The 17,431-nt window shown below is 37.5% G+C and overlaps 1 protein-coding gene across 2 annotated transcripts in view; it reads right to left on the bottom strand.

The window, feature by feature from the left end:
• The window catches only part of LOC139983640 (uncharacterized), a 29,196-nt gene extending 16,956 nt beyond the window's left edge, over window positions 1-12,240 (bottom strand). The window contains exon 1 of one of the 2 annotated variants that reach the window (XM_071997318.1): window positions 12,207-12,240. In XM_071997318.1, the coding sequence (XP_071853419.1) occupies window positions 12,207-12,225 (19 nt within the window). In that variant the 5' untranslated portion in view covers window positions 12,226-12,240. Of the gene's footprint in view, window positions 1-5,973; window positions 6,297-12,206 lie in introns of those variants that run through there. The other variant, XM_071997316.1, reaches the window with a different exon arrangement.
• Window positions 12,241-17,431: the final 5,191 nt, after the last annotated feature.

The following is a 17,431-nucleotide window of genomic DNA, read 5'->3' as shown; positions in this document are numbered from 1 at the left end:
AAGCTTGATCAGTGTTTATCAATAGGTTGGTCAATATCATAATCAGGTTTCACACGTTAACTTTATGTTGATACGGTATACAAACTGTTGCATGCCCTCAGCCTTTGTTAAAAGAAACTTGCAGTAGTGGTGACAATGGACGCGCAATAACGATCACCTGTACAAAAAGGTGAAGCAGGTCAAAATCGTTGGAACGACATCACAATGACGTCATCCAAACTTTACATTCAATGTTCTGGCTACCTGACTGCACAATGTATGTACTTTACCGTATGTATTTTAGATCCTCCTACAAGCAGGAACCCGCGAAGAAGCCATCATTGGCTTATTAAAGCCGCAAGCTGACCGAAGCCAGTCTCTGCTGTTACAGCACCCGATACACACAGAGAACACAGTTACTACTGTTAAACTTACAGTTTTGTACCACAATAAAAACTGGATCGTACTATAATGCGGTAGCATGTGCTATTAGTAGGATTACAGTAAGAACTGAGGATATGTGTAATTCCAACAAATAAGTTTTAGGGATTTGTTGGAATTACAAATAACCTCAGTTCTTACTGTAAACTTGATAGCACATGCTACCAATTTATCAGATTTGTCAGCACGATCCAGTTTTTTCCGTGGTACAAACCTTTAGATGTACAGTTTTTACTGTAATCTCGTGTGAATCGGCTGGTTACAGTCACTTCTATAAAAAATAAAAAAAACTTAAAACAAGCACCCTTCGATAGTTGAATATCTTCTGACTTAGGTGTAACATTAACTTTAAAACCTTGCAAAGAAAGTATTCTGCTGATAATTGTTTCTAATCAAATATTTGCAAGAGATCCTAATTGAAAATCACTAATATGCAATAGCGCGACCCACTTTCATGACTTGCACTGCAGGAAACCCCCTCATATTCAATAAGATTTGTCAAATGATAACACCTGCTTCTATTAACTGTCGGTTAAGCATTTAAACAACACAACTGTGCCACTGTATGGTCATAATGACTTATAAGGGAATTGTGGATTACAGGTACAATGTTATGTGTTTGCTGATACCTGAATGCATATTTGACCAACAGTTCCAAAGATGAGAAACGTGAAACCATGTGTCTTTTAAAGTAACTGTTACTCAACATCCTATACAAAGAGGACTTAAAATCGTAGGCCTCTCCACAAACACAATCTTCCAGAACCAGACAGTGCATCAAGAAAAACGGAGGCAAACGATACTATAAAAATTCAAACATAACGTGTGCGTCGAGAACGCAGTGTCGTCAAGAATTATATCCAGAAAGGTTTTTGACCCTTGACACAAGAACTAACAAAATCTAATTTCAAGGTCCGACATGTTTATATATATGCATGTTTCTAAATGTTACCAGTCGACGGCGGAGCCGGTGACTTGGAGGCCGTTTGTCATGCCAAACAAACACACAACGGAAGAAAAATGAATCATTAATAATTCATGAAAGTTTATATTTTAGACCTGATTATTTTTTTGTAACAAATTCAGGAGGTTATTAAGGTTTTACCCCACCCTTACATTTACACATTTCCGTACCTAAGTCACACCGCAACATAATGAGTACCACCTCAATTCTAATTGTTCAAAGAATTATTCATCAATAGTCAAACTTTAAAAGATAAAATGTTGCAATTTGCAAGGAATAAGTCGAAATATCCATTTCCTAATACTTAAGGATAAAGAGGGCAACGCTTCCCCCTCCCCACCCACACCACCTACACTTCAAAATAGGATCCGTCGTTCATGTATTTAATATTGATGCACAGTCAGTTAGATTGTTCTTTGTAAAGCTTGCTGTTAAAAGATCGCCAACCTCAGGATAGCTTTTCGATCAGTTATTTACTAGGCGTTTCATCGTCTAAACTGTAATGTAACGATCTTATTTGTATCTGTTCCAACAACAATTATAGTAATTACATAAAATGATGCAGATATGGTCGGATGCTACATTCCATATTCCTACATCTTCCTCCACCGGTATTGCCACATCTCGTTTTTTTATGAATCGGTCGTGTTGAGAGGCAAGTACGACATACTGACTCACTATACTATTTGCAAGAAATTCTCCCGATGTGTATCGCAGTCCGACTTACATATCATGTCTATACCGGCAAACCAAAGCTCCTAATTTCTGTGAAAATCGAGGCGCAACAATGAAGTTATATTGCACACACAACGAACGTTTAACAACCACCCCCTCCCCCACAAAAAAAATCCTTTGAAATACAAACATATACAGGTATGAAGACGACGAAACATTGTGAGTAGGAAAACAGCTGTCAAAGCTAATAATCGGAGGAAAACAATTGTAGTTTGTTAGCCTATCTATTTATTAGTTTCAAAGATATTCCAAGTAATGATTGCAGTGAAAGATAATGTTTGTTGGAAGTTTTTCAATACCCTTTTGGTAGTGAAATTTGTTTAAGGGAACGGAAGATGACACACACATATGAGGAATTTTTGAGTATGATAACTAAAAAGTCTTATATATTAAGTAACTCATGAAGGCGCTGTTCTTGCAAATACTGTGATGATGTCATATTCCACCTCTCCGAAGCCTTTAGCCGTGTACATGTATTATCTCCCAAATGCATAAGGCCAATTACCTTTCTTAGCGGTTTAAGAAAGTTCATCAACACAGTGATCTCTTTCACAAGCATGATAGGATGTTCGTGATCATTGTGTTAGTGTCTCCTTAAAGGGTGTGAAGACTCACGTAAAAAGAAACGTCTAATGCCGGTAATCTGAATATACTCAATTAATAATTTAAAATAATTTGAATGTTTTTTACTGAAAGGTTCCCAATGCCGTATAAGGAAAACAATTGTAGTTTGTTAGCCTATCTATTTATTAATTTCAAAGATATTCCAAATAATGATTGTAGTGAAAGATAATGTTTGTTGGAAGTTTTTCAATACCCTTTTGGTAGTGAAATTTGTTTAAGGGAACGGAAGATGACACACACATAAGAGGAATTTTTGAGTATGATAACTAAAAAGTCTTATATATTAAGTAACTCATGAAGGCGCTGTTCTTGCAGCTCATGTTTCGAATGCATAGAATATGGTGAGCCGTTGATAACCAAATGTTGATGAGCATACTTCTTCATGATATTGGTCTCACGGGTTTTGCCCTGAAATTGGTTATATCTGTCATTATACTGTTGCCTATTACCCAGAGTGGATGAAGACTATGCGAACGAACTGAATTGCTTTTATAATCGTTTCGATCGACAGGATTTTTCAGCTGAACACGACGATTTTTAACAGCAGTTCGCAAATTCTGACTGTGACATCACGGTTACTGAAGGTGAGGTTCGTCGTCATTTGTCAAGACTCCACTCATCGAAAGCTGCCGGACCAGACAAGCTCTCCCCGCGGGTCTTAAAACAATGTGCAATACAACTTTCGAACATTTTAACGTATATTTTCAATCAATCTTTCACAACCCGACGTGTTATACCTAACTTATGGAAGCAATCATGTATCATACCAGTACCTAAAACCAGTGCAATATCATGTTTGAATGACTTACGTCCTGTTGCCCTCACTGCTGTGCCCATGAAAGTTTGTGAACGTATATTTTTAGAACGCTTTAGACCATTCGTAACTCCATTTTTAGATCCTTTCCAGTTTGCATACCAATCAGATCGAAGTTGTGAAGATGCCATTCTTTTGATCCTCCATAAACTATATTCTCATTTAGAACATTCTTGCCGAGGACATTTTGCCCGTGTGACATTTTTCGACTTTTCGTCTGCTTCAACACTATCCAACCATATATTTTAGTCAGTAAACTTAAGAATATGGACGTTCCCGGTGGTTTTATTCACTGGATTTTAAACTATTTAACTAACAGAACTCAGTTGGTGAAACTCAGCCATTCGTGTCTATCCGATGTTATTCTTTCAAATACAGGGGCACCCCAGGGAACAGTTCTAGCACCGTTCCTATTCACACTTTATACGTACGATGCCAGGTCATTAGAACAAGGGTGCTCACTCATCAAATTTGCTGACGATACTGCCATGATTGGCTTAGTCAATGGTAATGGTGATGAAGCGTACTTACGTCAAATTCAGTCTTTTGTGAACTACTGTGACCTTAACTTCCTCCAATTACATGTTGCTAAGACCAAGAAATGATTATTGATTTTCGTCACAATACTAATCCTCCACCCCCTGTTGTTGTCAAAGGAAGTGTAGTTGATCGTGTTACGTCATATAAGTATCCTGGGGTGGTGCTGAATGATCACTTGGCATGGGGAGATCATATTGATATATTAGTTAAAAAGTTGAATTCGAGATTGTACTGCCTCCGTAAGATGTCGAATTTTGATGTTCGTCATGACATCCTTGAAATGTTTTATAATTGTACCATTAGCCGGGTTTGGCGTTATTGCTTGGTTTGCTGGGGTGGGAATGTAAACAAACATGAAATAGATCGTATTAATAGCATCATTAAGAATGCAGAGAGAGTAGTCGGGGAACCCTTGCCTTCCATTGACTCGGTCTACCACAGCCTTCTCGAGTCCAAACTGGACGCGGTATGGAAGGACCATACCCACCCCCTCTATGAGCTACTTCATAATAGTCAGATGTCCAGAGGCAGTGGCAGGTTGAGACTTCCGTGTCTCAAAACCAATAGATACAGAGATTCATTCATACCCCGTGCAATTAAGCTTTTTAATGAGGTTTTATTACGTTGACTTTCATATATTGACTTTTTCTTATTATTCTTACTGTCTTATTGTACAATATTCACATCTATTTTTGTAACTTTTTGACTGTTTTATGAGCGAGTGCCTGAATTTCCCTTTTGGATCAATAAAGTTTTACTTATCTTATCTTATCTTACTTATCCTTATAATGAGTGTGCATTGGGAATTATGTATGCTTATAAATTTGATCAACAAAGAGTTGGTGTTCCACAAAGGCATGCTCTAAAATCGGCGTTAGTCAATATTTTCTGAGGTATTTCTACCATATTGTTGTAAATATTATGGGATAGAAAGTGACAAGGTTATGGTGATGACCATCAGATTTACAAAAATGTTTCCTTCTCAAAGTAAATGTCAAAAAAAGTATGTAAAAAGTTATGTCATTTTTTCTAAATATATGCATATGATACTATCCAGAGTTGGATGTCTCAATGTCTTTTTTAAACTAAACCATGTAAAACCCAGCCGGTTTTAAGCCTGGTGGTGATTCGTGATGTTAATATGCCATATGGTCCCTGCATTCACTTTAGTATCGTAGCTAAACACCTTGGTGTTGTTATTGACCATAACCCATCTTTAAATCAACAGGTGAGCACCACTAGCTTCAGGATGAAACGTTTGATTTCAAAAGTTAAGTCCTCTTTCCTCGTGATCTTGTGACCACTCATAATTTCACTCGTTATTAACATAATTAATATGATCAACTCTCTGTACTACAGTACTAATGTTAGCATCATAACAAAACTGCAATCCCTCAACATTTATGCTTCCAGAGTTATTTAACGCCAGCCAGTGTGGCCGTCAGGGACCTGTTTGCAAGTACCAAATAACAGATATACTCCTTTGTTACAACGATATGGCAATATGACCTTAAACCAATAAATCCGAGTTATTATATATCCTTGCGATAACAAAATATAATTTTAAAAAATGCACCAAAGCCCAAACCATCGTTGGGCTTGTGCGAAAGTTGCTTCTTCCCGTAATACCACAACACCTGCCAATTGTCTATGTTAAGCAAGTTAACCGGTTCATTATGTGAACAGTTAACTGATTCTTGAAAACTGAAGTGTATCCTGCCCGGTCTGGAATTTTGTTTTGTTTCCTGCGAGCACACATGCCTATGTATTGTTTTTCAACTTGGCAACAGGGTTTTTCCCTCTTAAGCATCCTCTGATTGCCCATACACGTTAACTAATGTTGCTGACTGTAGGAGGCAAAAATCTTCTGACTTACCTGGATCTGAAGGAAGTGCTACAATGGCAGCTGTATGTATAGATGAACTAGCGATAATCACAACGTGAATACAAATGCTTAGCAACATGGTTCTCGTCATTAATATGCAACATAAACACAACAAAACACTAAAATATAATGCGCTGCTTTTTAGAAGGTTACCCAATAACTGCTCTCAGAACGATATTTGAAAGTGAAGTTACGTTGTTTAGTTGGCACTGTTTTTCTAACTGGGAAATTTAGGATACACACCCTTTCTCAAAACTGATAGGCGACTTAGTCAAACACAAATATACGTTCGCCTTTCTTAATTCGACTTTACAAATTTAGTTGGCTTTCTATAGTTTACCTTCATTCAAGCTTGATCAGTGTTTATCAATAGGTTGGTAAATATCATAATCAGGTTTCACACGTTAACTTTATGTTGATACGGTTCTAACTGTTGTATGCCCTCAGCCTTTGTTAAAAGGAACTTGCAGAAGTGGTGACGATGGACACGCACTAACGATCACCTGTACAAAAAGGTGAAGCAGGTCAAAATCTTTGGAATGAAATCACAATGACGTCATCCAAACTTTACATTCAATGTTCTGGCTACCTGACTGCATACTGTATGTACTGTACCGTAGGTATTTTAGATCCTCCTGCAAGCAGGAACTCGCGAAGAAGCCATCATTGGCTTATCAAAGCCGCAAGCTGACCGAAGTCAGTCTCTTATATTCATATTTAACGTCCATGATTATGAATTGTCAATTATCAACAACTCTGTAACTGGGCGACATACATTAATCTGAGAGTGACTCGAACTAGGGACCTTATATTTGAAACGCACCGGCGTTGACCATTGAGCTAACACTCCACACAATGGGTTACTGTAGTCAGCGCTTTCTTCTTGTTATGCAATTATGGAAGAGAATACTAATAATTAGTAATAAAAAGCAAAGCAAGTGCAGGAAATATTTCTTTAACCTGATTTGGTGCTCACAATATTCCGATTTAAAATGATGTTAATGCTATGGAATGCTCCTTCAAGGCTAAATTTGATGATAATGATGATGGTGTCAGCTCCCTGGTAAAGACCTTAATATTCAATGTATTAAACCGTTTTAATATTATAATACGTGTAGCCATCAACAACAGAGCATATTTGTATGAAATTCAAAATCATTTGCTCTTGATAATTTTGCAATGAACTTTAAAAAGTGTTATTTGAAAAAATAGAAATATCATGTTTTCTTATTAACTTTATTGTTATAGTTGAGTAACTGACCTAATGGATGGGTATTTATTGGGCCAGTTCTCAAGACGTCGTACAGAAAAAAATATAACCTGGAGAGGCATCGCAGTGTTTCTTATGAGTCTGTTTCATATCAAAGTTAACTTTGTGTCTAAACGCATTCATTAATCCCCAAATCATTCGATAGAAACAATGGAAGGATGTCACTGACCAGTACTATAACGTTGTGTACACTACTGTCTATTTATTGTTAGAAGCAGATTTGTCTCGATGGTATGCATTTGCAATTCAGCAGTTTATGGATATCTTGCTCGGAGTGCAGACCAGGTTGTTTCATCAACATGACCAATCTGTACCTTCTGTTACAGCACCCAATACAAATAGAGAACACAGTTACTACTGTTAATCTTACAGTTTTGTACCACAGTAAAAACTGGATCGTGCTATAATTCGGTAGCATGTGCTATTAGTAGGATTACAGTAAGAACTGAGGATATGTGTAATGCCAACAAATAAGTTGTTTGGGATTTCTTGGAATTACAAATAACCTCAGTTCTTACTGTAAACTTAATAGCACATGCTACCAATTTATCAGATTTGTCAGCACGATCCAGTTTTTTCCGTGGTACAAACCTTTAGATGTACAGTAGTTACTGTAATCTCTGTGTGAATCGGCTGGTTACAGTCACTTCTATAAAAAATAAAAAAAACTTAAAACCAGCACCCTTCGATAGTTGAATATCTTCTGACTTACGTGTAACATTAACTTTAAAACCTTCTTGCAAAGAAAGTATTCTGCTGATAATTGTTTCTAATCAAATATTTGCAAGAGATCCTAATTGAAAATCACTAATATGCAATAGCGCGACCCACTTTCATGACTTGCACTGCAGGAAACCCCTTCGTATTCAATAAAATTTGTCAAATGATAACACCTGCTTCTATTAACTGTCGGTTAAGCATTTAAACAACACAATTGTGCCACTGTATGGTCATAATGACTTATAAGGGAATTGTGGATTAAAGGTACAATGTTATGTGTTTGTTGATATCTGAATGCATATTTGACCATCAGTTCCAAAGATGAGAAACGTGAAACCATGTGTCTTTTAAAGTAACTGTTACTCAACATCCTATACAAAGAGGACTTAAAATCGTAGGCCTCTCCACAAACACAATCTTCCAGAACCAGACAGTGCATCAAGAACAACGGAGGCAAACGATACTATAAAAATTCAAACATAACGTGTGCGTCGAGAACGCAGTGTCGTCAAGAATTATATCCAGAAAGGATTTTGACCCTTGACACAAAAACTAACAAAATCTAATTTCAAGGTCTGACATGTTTATATACATGCATGTCTTCTAAATGTAACCAGTCGACGGCGGAGCCGGGGGCTCGGAGGCCGTTTGTCATGCCAAACACACACACAACGGAAGAAAAATGAGTCATTAATAATTCATGAAAGTTTATATTTTAGACCTGAATAATTTTTTGTAACAAGTCGCAAGTTCAGGAGAGTATTAAGGTTTTACGCCACCCTTACATTAACATACTACCGCACCTAACTAAGTCACACCGCAAGATAATGAGTACCACCTCAATTCTAATTTTTCAAAGAATTATTCATCAATAGTCAAACTTTTAAGATAAAATGTTGCAATTTGCAAGGAATTAGTTGTAAGAGGGCAACGCTCCCCCCCCATCCCTACCCACACCACCTACACTTCAAAATGGGATCCGTCGTTCATGTATGTAATATTGATGCGCAGTCAGCTAGATTGTGCTTTGTAAAGCTTGCTGTTAAAAGATCGCCAACCTCAGGATAATCTTTCGACCAGTTAATTACTAGGCGGTTCATCGTCTAAACTGTAATGTAACGATCTTATTTGTATCTGTTCCAACAACAATTATACTAATTACACATAGATGCAGATGTGGTCGGATGTTACATTCCATATTCCTACATCTTCCTCCATCGGTATTGCCACATCTCGTTTTTTTATGAATCGGTCGTGTTGAGAGACAAGTTCGACATACTGACTCACTATAAGGTCCCCGGTTCGAGTCACTCCCAGATTAATGTATGTCTTCCAGTTACAGAGTTGTTGACAATTAACAATTCATAATTATGGACGTTAAATATGAATGTAAGAGACTGACTTCGGTCAGCTTGCGGCTTTGATAAGCCTATGAGGCTTCTTCGTGAGTTCCTGCTTGCAGGAGGATCTAATATTACATACTATACTATTTGCACGAAATTCTCCCGATGTGTATCGCATTCCGACTTTGATATCATGACTATACCGGCAAACAAATAGTTCCTCATTTCTGTGAAATCGAGGCAAAACAATGAAGTTATAGTGCACACATAATGAACGTTAACAACCACCCCCCTCCCATAAAAAAATTCCTTTGCAATACAAACATCTACATGTATGAAGGCGACGAAACATTGTGATTAGGGAAACAGCAAACAATTTCGCAATCAAAACAGTAAATTACAGTTTTAAAGGGGTACTATCAATGATTCTACTCTATAACACTAAACTATATAAAACAGAACTAGTATTTTTCGATACAGGTGACAAACGCCTACAGTGGAATTACGACCTTCCTTACCAGTTTCGAACCTTTGGACATACAATCAGCGTCCATAGCCTAGTGGTTAGGGTGAACGCATATAAAGCGGGAGGCCCGGGTTCGAATCCCGGTGGACGCTGGACGTTTTTTCACTGTTATGGATTTTCCAACTCATTACGATTTTATTATATATACGGAATGCCATATGTATCAACACTGTCCAAAACAATATTAGTATGCCCAAAATATTATAAGCATGTCCAAATTTATGTAAACATGTCGAAAACTAGTATAAGTATGTCCATAACATTAGCATGTCCAAAATAATATTGGAGTGTCGAAAAAGTATATGTATATGTCGAATGTTACTGCTAACTTCGTATATTTATAGAGAACATTTTTGCGTGTGAATTCACGCCATGTGTTGCAAAATGTCCGAAATAATATAAGCATGTCCAAATAATATAAGCATGTCAAATTTGTATAAACAAATATTGAAACTTATATAAGTATGTCCAGAAATAATATGAGCATGTCCAAAATAATATTAGAGTGCCGACATATTTTATATTTTATTTTGGACATGCTTTTATTGTTTTGGATATTTTTTGGAAACATATGGCGTTCCGTATTCCTGATCAAACACCTTCCAATTTGTTGGCAAAGCTTTATATGAGGGGACGTTTGACAAGTTTTGCTTACTTCTTTTATTTACGTCTATAATATTTCTAAAAATACTTATTATAAGACACTAAGAAGTTAATCAGTTCTTTGGAATGAAGTTAGTAAAACAATTTGATGTTAGCTGTCAAAGCTAAAAATCCGAGGAAAACAATTGTAGTTTGTTAGTCTATCTATTTATTAATTTCAAAGATATTCCAAATAATGATTGTAATGAAAGATAATGTTTGTTGGAAATTTTTCAATATGCTTTTGGATGTGATACTTTTTTAAAGGAACGGAAAGTGAAAAACACTTAAGAGGGATTTCTGAGTATGATTACTAAAAAGTCTCATATATAAAGTAACTTATGAAGGCGCTGTTCTTGCAAATACTGCGATGATGTCATATTCCACCTTTCCGAAGCCTTTAGCCTTGTACATGTATTATCTCCCAAATGGATTAGGCCTAATACCTTTCTTAGCGGTTAAGGGTAGTCCATCAACACAGTAATCGCTTTCACAAGCATGCTAGGATGTTCGTGATAATTGTGTTAGTGTCTCCTTAAAGGGTGTGAAGACTCACGCAAAAAGAAACGCCTCATGCCGGTAATCTGACCTAGTTTCGAATGAAGTGTAACAGAAGTGTTAGACACCACCATCGATCCCAGCAAATACACACGCACTTGCTACCGTCGGTAATTTGACACTAGTTTACAGTCAGTACATACAGCTGCGGTCAATACCCACAGCACAGTGTACAAACGATACAGCGATGGACATCTCAGGTCCAGCTAAATATAACAAGATATCACGTTTCATTACTGTCTGCATTTTGTAACGACACTAACAAAACGTCACTTGCAAGCAACGGAAAGTTAACTTTTTTTCAGTGGTTTGGGGCGAGTCTTCAATGCCTTTAAGTATGCAACACATGTCCAATTCTTGCAGTGGAATAACAGCTGTTTTTTTATAGAACACGGTGTATTTCGTAAACACTTAACCCAATGATACGCATGACTGAACTCTATGCATTGTGTAAGGTGTTACTGCTCTACTATTCTGCTAAGTCTTGACAAAGACAAAGTGGTCGGTTCGATCTTTGTAATCATGACACATCAAACTCCTGAAACGTTGTTGCAAAGTTAATGCGGAATAAAGCCCACAGTGGTTATATTACGTTATTACTGGTACAACCAAATGCCGGCAACCTGTAATAGACATATATATATATGCCAGCGTGGGTTTTAAGTCTTTTAGAAATAAGGTCATCAACGAAGCGAATAATGATATATGTCTTAACATAAGTTGTATTTAAAGTATGACCAGTATGTGGGAAAGAACCTTCATGAGCCCTTTCTCGATTCAGAGTTTATACTGAATGATAGTTATTATCCGCAATGTTATGTCTCATAAAACGTAACAATGTTGAGCCAAGTGTTTGAATTATTTTGATTTAGATGTACAGCGAGTGCACAACACCACCATATCTATCGATTATAGAATTTAACATTTTCAAACTTAAGATTGACAGGTACTCCAGTTAACTTGCTAACGCTGCAATATGTTAATTATCTATCACTGGTACATATAAATAATAATAAATAATACATCAATAGTATTTAACCGATGCAACGGCAGAGCTTTTGTTACAGGGTTGAAATCGCTAAGATCACATCTTGAGATAAAAGACTTTTTAGAAAAATGTCAATACGAACACATTTGTATGCATTTTCTTTCTGCATTGGCTTACCTATTGAGAATGTGTTCATACTCCGTCATTGGCGTCACCAAGGAAGTAGGAATCACAATGTTCTTAACATTAAAATGCAGCCGATTCACACAGAGATTACAGAAACTACTGTAAATCTAAAGTTTTGTACCACAGTAAAAACTGGATTGTGCGGACAAATCTGATAAATCGGTAGCATGTGCTATAAAGTTTACAGTATGAACTGAGGATATTTGTAATTCCCACAAATGCCAAACAACAGGATTTGTTGGAATTACACATATCCTCAGTACTTACTGTAAACCTATTAGCACATGCTACCGAAGTATGGCACGATCCAGTTTTTACTGTGGTACAAAACTGTACGATTTACAGTAGTAACTGTGTTCACTGTGTGTATCGGGTGTCACAAGAGACCTCTCAGAAAGCACCGTAGCTTCCGGGCTTAACATATACCTTTCACATAAAATGAATTCATTTTTCTGACATGTGCCTTTGTGTTTTAAAGTCGCTACGTGAGAACAAGAGATATCTCAAAACCATACCGCTAAGCCCCCGTATCCCACCAGGGGTTTGCAATAAATTCAATTGAAAATAAATGTCTCGCTCTCACATGTTGTGTTCTTTAAAAGTCGCTGCGAGAGAACAAGGAATATCTGAAAACACTTGAGCTCCCGAGGGCTTCTTTCTTCGAAACCACTACGGCCCTTGGACCCCATTAGAAATACATCTCAGAGATAGGTAAGTTTATTTCCTCTTTGTTACATGCATTGTTGGTCTCCAACATCGCTATAAAGGCGGACAATAATTATATAAAAAAATACTGCACCTCATGCAGGGGCCCTGCACCACAGACAATAACTGTATACAGTGGTAATTATAAAGCAAGTTGCCACTTTTGATTGGTTTTATTTTCCAAAACGTCGTTGTTATTGATCAACATTCCTGTGAGGGTATGGCGTGTTTCCTAGCCCCTTTCGTGTTCCCATTATGTATACACTTTATACAAGTATGTGTCTTTGCACTTCCAAATTGTTTACCTCCTTGGATATAGTCTGGTGCCGCCACTCCACCCACCACGCGCTTTGAGGCCTTTGCATAAAGCGCTATATAAATATTTGCTTATTATTATTATTATTATTATTATTATAGCTAAAGCATCTGCACGTTACTGTTTTACTAATACATCTATGTACGGCTACATCATTAGTGATGATCAGCTATTTCAATAGAATGTTGAATGGCGAGAGACCACAGATTTGTCAATTTGGGACCATACAAAACTTCTATTAGTGTAACCAAATTCATTGGGAAAGGTGATTTTTCTATAGCCATAATATGAACCCAACTTTAGTGCATTTTCGGTATCAGTGGATATTTAAAAAAACACATTGTTCTCAATTGCCAATAACTTTATTACATAAACTGATAAACTCCAAAAAGGTAGTTTCACGTATAATGAACAATGTCGCCAATTAGTCTTGCATAACATATGCCCACATTGTTTTCCCGTGACCTGCCGCCCTCAATCTGAGTACACATACTGGTATGATCATCTGCATTTAAAAAATAAATGATAACGTTTCTATCCACAATCATCTCTTGGGTTTGTAAATATGGCGTATGTCAAATCTCGAATGAAGATGAACTATTTAAGAACGATAGTCCAATCAGGTGTAACGATGCAGAGCGTAGTGGTGACGCATTTGCAATTTATACTGAATATTCATGTCCATGGGCGTCAACAGGTGGGGGACGGGGGGACATGTCCCCCCCACTTTCAAAAGTGGAGGGGATATCATATCATTTGTCCCACCCACTTTTCAGAGTAGTTATTAAAAAAAATCACATGCATATGGGCGATTTTCTATTTAAGGTCAAGAAATCTGGACTCCCTGGGCCCCTGCTATCTATCACTTGCACCGTCATTTATCTCCCATTCTCCCAATATCCTAAATCTGCCCATTTAATTCGTTCGGGGGGGGGGGGGAGACCATTCGAAAGTGTATTGAATCTTGCACACATGTTGTTTGTATGGGTTCCAAGGGATTAGGTAAGCCATACAGGTAGATGGTGATGAGTTACTATGTTCATATCACTACCTCCAGTCCCTTGGACTGGACGGACGAATAGGGGTGTAGGGGTTAAGTAATTAAGGCTACATGTATTCGCCGGATATGGTAGATCTTTATTGTTGAGTGCCGGCTAGGCGCTACACACGCTCTGCGCCCGGTGCCTTTTTCTGATTATTATTATTAAAGTACCTGGGCACATAACAACTGACGTCTCGCACCTACATGCATGTATTATATATACCACTCCACTCATCCCGGAGGTGACGGCGCCACTTTTTCAATATTTCGTTTGAGATGGACGCTGTGTAATTCATCTCCCTTGGTGTCAGAACGGCATCTTTCTACCAGTACTTTCTGTCGGAATTTAGTTTTGTGAGACAAAATTTCTCCTCACAGATCTGGTTCTGATGTAACTAAAAACGACTCAGGAAGGCCGTCTCCTGCTATCTAGGGGGTCTTATGTACCCACAATTTTCTGGTACGCTACGCGCCAACCAATGGTGGCGCTCCGCTTACATAGTATAGTGTCCCCCTCACTTTCTGAAACCTGCTGACGCCCATGTTCATGTCGAACAATTGTCTTTGTCTTTCTTCTCACAATTAGTTTCGTCTTCAGAATGTCTTTGCATGCCAGACGGATGAAACAAGATCATTGACGAGGCAATCATGGACACCAACTAGAAAAGAATTACTAATAATGGTTTTGATTTTGCGAAGCTTCTAACTCACAAGTAAAATGATCATACAGCACTGCTGAGAATTTCATATTCTACCATTTTAAAATAAAGGGAGAATTATAGTTTCATATTTCATCGATTTTGAAAATATTTTAACACAAACATTATCATGAACACCACCACCGTGTAACTTGCATGCATATATATATATATATATATATATATATATATCAATATATATATATATATATATTTATATATATATATATATAATTATTATTAATAATTTTTTTTTTAAGAATTCACTTTGTCAGTATATAGTTTCTGGTTTATTTAAATATAAATAAAAACGGTTGTATTTTTGTACAAATGTACGGCAGTTTTCGACATGATTTCATATGGGTTGTAAAGTTATTTCATGGATCTCCTCGTTAAAAAGTGTGATGTTTCCATTTCTTCAATTATTCTTTCCATTGATACAACTACCAACTATATATGTATATTATCACCCAATACACATAGAGAACACAGTTACTACTGTAAATCTTACCTTGTTGCGAACACAGCGCAGTAGTTACTTATACACGGTTGTGTAACATGTACAGTAGTTAATGTACTAGCTATGGGTATCGGGTGCACCAGGGTCCTAATGTGTATAGGTCGGAGATCAACATATGGTCCCCGGTTCGGGACCTAAATCATCATAAAAATCATCATAAGGTCCCCGGTTCGAGCCACTCCCAGATTAATGTATGTCGTCCAGTTACAGAGTTGTTGACAATTGACAATTCATAATCATGGACGTTAAATATGAATATAAGAGACTGACTTCGGTCAGCTTGCGGCTTTGATAAGCCAATGATGGCTTTTTCGCGAGTTCCTGCTTGCAGGAGGATCTAAAAATACATACATACAACTCGATTTGGTCAGTGAATTTCTATTGCCCAGTAGACCATGACTGAAAAGTGGGTCGAAACATCGTTAACGTATACAAATTTCAGAAAGAGCTAAAAAAAGGGTGCCTTCTTGCCTTCTTCAAGAAAACTAAATTTCAGCTTGGCCGATCGAAAACAATGATCTGTCTGTGCAACGCCTTATTGTGTCCTGAACTTCCTTCATAACGTTGGGGCCCAGGAATTCGTCAAAAGCAAGGTCTTCTTTTGTGGAAGAACAAATAACCTTTGCTTTATTTTGTATCTAATATTTGAAGTCTTGAGTTACTCTGGGTGTGATCAAAAAACCAAGGTTTTGTTAACGGTGGCATAAGCAAATACATTCCTTATGCCTCACGAATTTTCCAATTTGAAGTTCTAACACAAGAACAATGAACAAGGCTAATATGTCACGTCTTGAAAGAAATCTGTACGTAAGCGATATAACGACTTTCGATAGTTCATGCTTAGAGTGCGTTGTATACTGACAATAGAGAGTCAACAAGTCCCACCCGTACAATAGTTTTCCTTTAACAAATCAGTCTGTAGTAGGGAAAAACTATGTATTAGGGAGAACGATTGCTATACTTACGCTGTCGCTACTCTAACTCCACATTGCAATATTGCACTAACTGTTATGTAGTAGCGATTATCATATGGTTTTGAATAACCGTGTAGAAAAACGCCGTAAGCATCAAAAGACAATATCGTCAATGAATGAAGAAGGTGTTACTAGTGTTAATGACGAAACGTAAACGATCGCTTATTAGACCCTACTTCTTATATATACTTATCAGTAGTACAGCTAACCGCCATCCTGACTTTGTACATCCGGTTCACACAGAGATTACAGTAACTACTGTAAATCTCAAGTTTTGTACCACAAAAAGTTTTAGTTGGTCATAAGAACCTACGCTAGTCTCTCCTACTATTAACAGTATACTCAATTCACCTAATAGGTGCAATTATGTTTCACCATGAGAAGCATGCTATAAGCTCATGTTCCTCGGGCCCTCTCTTAAAAATACTTCAGGCTCTTGCAGGCGCGTAGCCAAGGGGGGGGGAGGGGCGAAGGGGGCAGCCGCCCCCCCCCCCTTGAGCATATTTTTTAAAATTTTTTTTAATGTTTTTATGAAATCGCTAGTAATTTCAAAAGAGAAAATGCTAAGATGCAACTTAAAAGGCCTGGGAAGTGCCATTTCCAGTGATCTGGGAGGCAATTTCAGCCAAAATTTTCTTGTACGCTTCGCGCCAATCATGGTGGCGCTACGCTTAGATAGTATGAAATGCCGTATCTACGGCTCTGAAAAATTTTCGACATTTTCGCCCCTCCCTTGTCAAATTCCTGGCTACGCGCCTGGGCTCTTGGCGACTACGTTGCGTTAGATAGTGTAAAACCGCCTACACCCCCCTTTCACTGGATTGTGCTGACAAATCTGATAAATATGTAGCATGTGCTATTAAGTTTACAGTAATAACTAAGGATATTTGTAATTCCAACAAATCCCAAACAACTAGATTTGTTGGAATTACACATATCCTCGGTTCTTACTGTAATCCTA

The sequence above is a fragment of the Apostichopus japonicus genome, chromosome 16, assembly GCF_037975245.1.
Source record: "Apostichopus japonicus isolate 1M-3 chromosome 16, ASM3797524v1, whole genome shotgun sequence".
In the NCBI taxonomy this organism is placed as follows: Eukaryota; Metazoa; Echinodermata; class Holothuroidea; order Aspidochirotida; family Stichopodidae; genus Apostichopus; species Apostichopus japonicus.
Note: the sequence above shows the minus strand (reverse complement) of the source record. Positions and strands in the feature narration are given on the sequence as shown.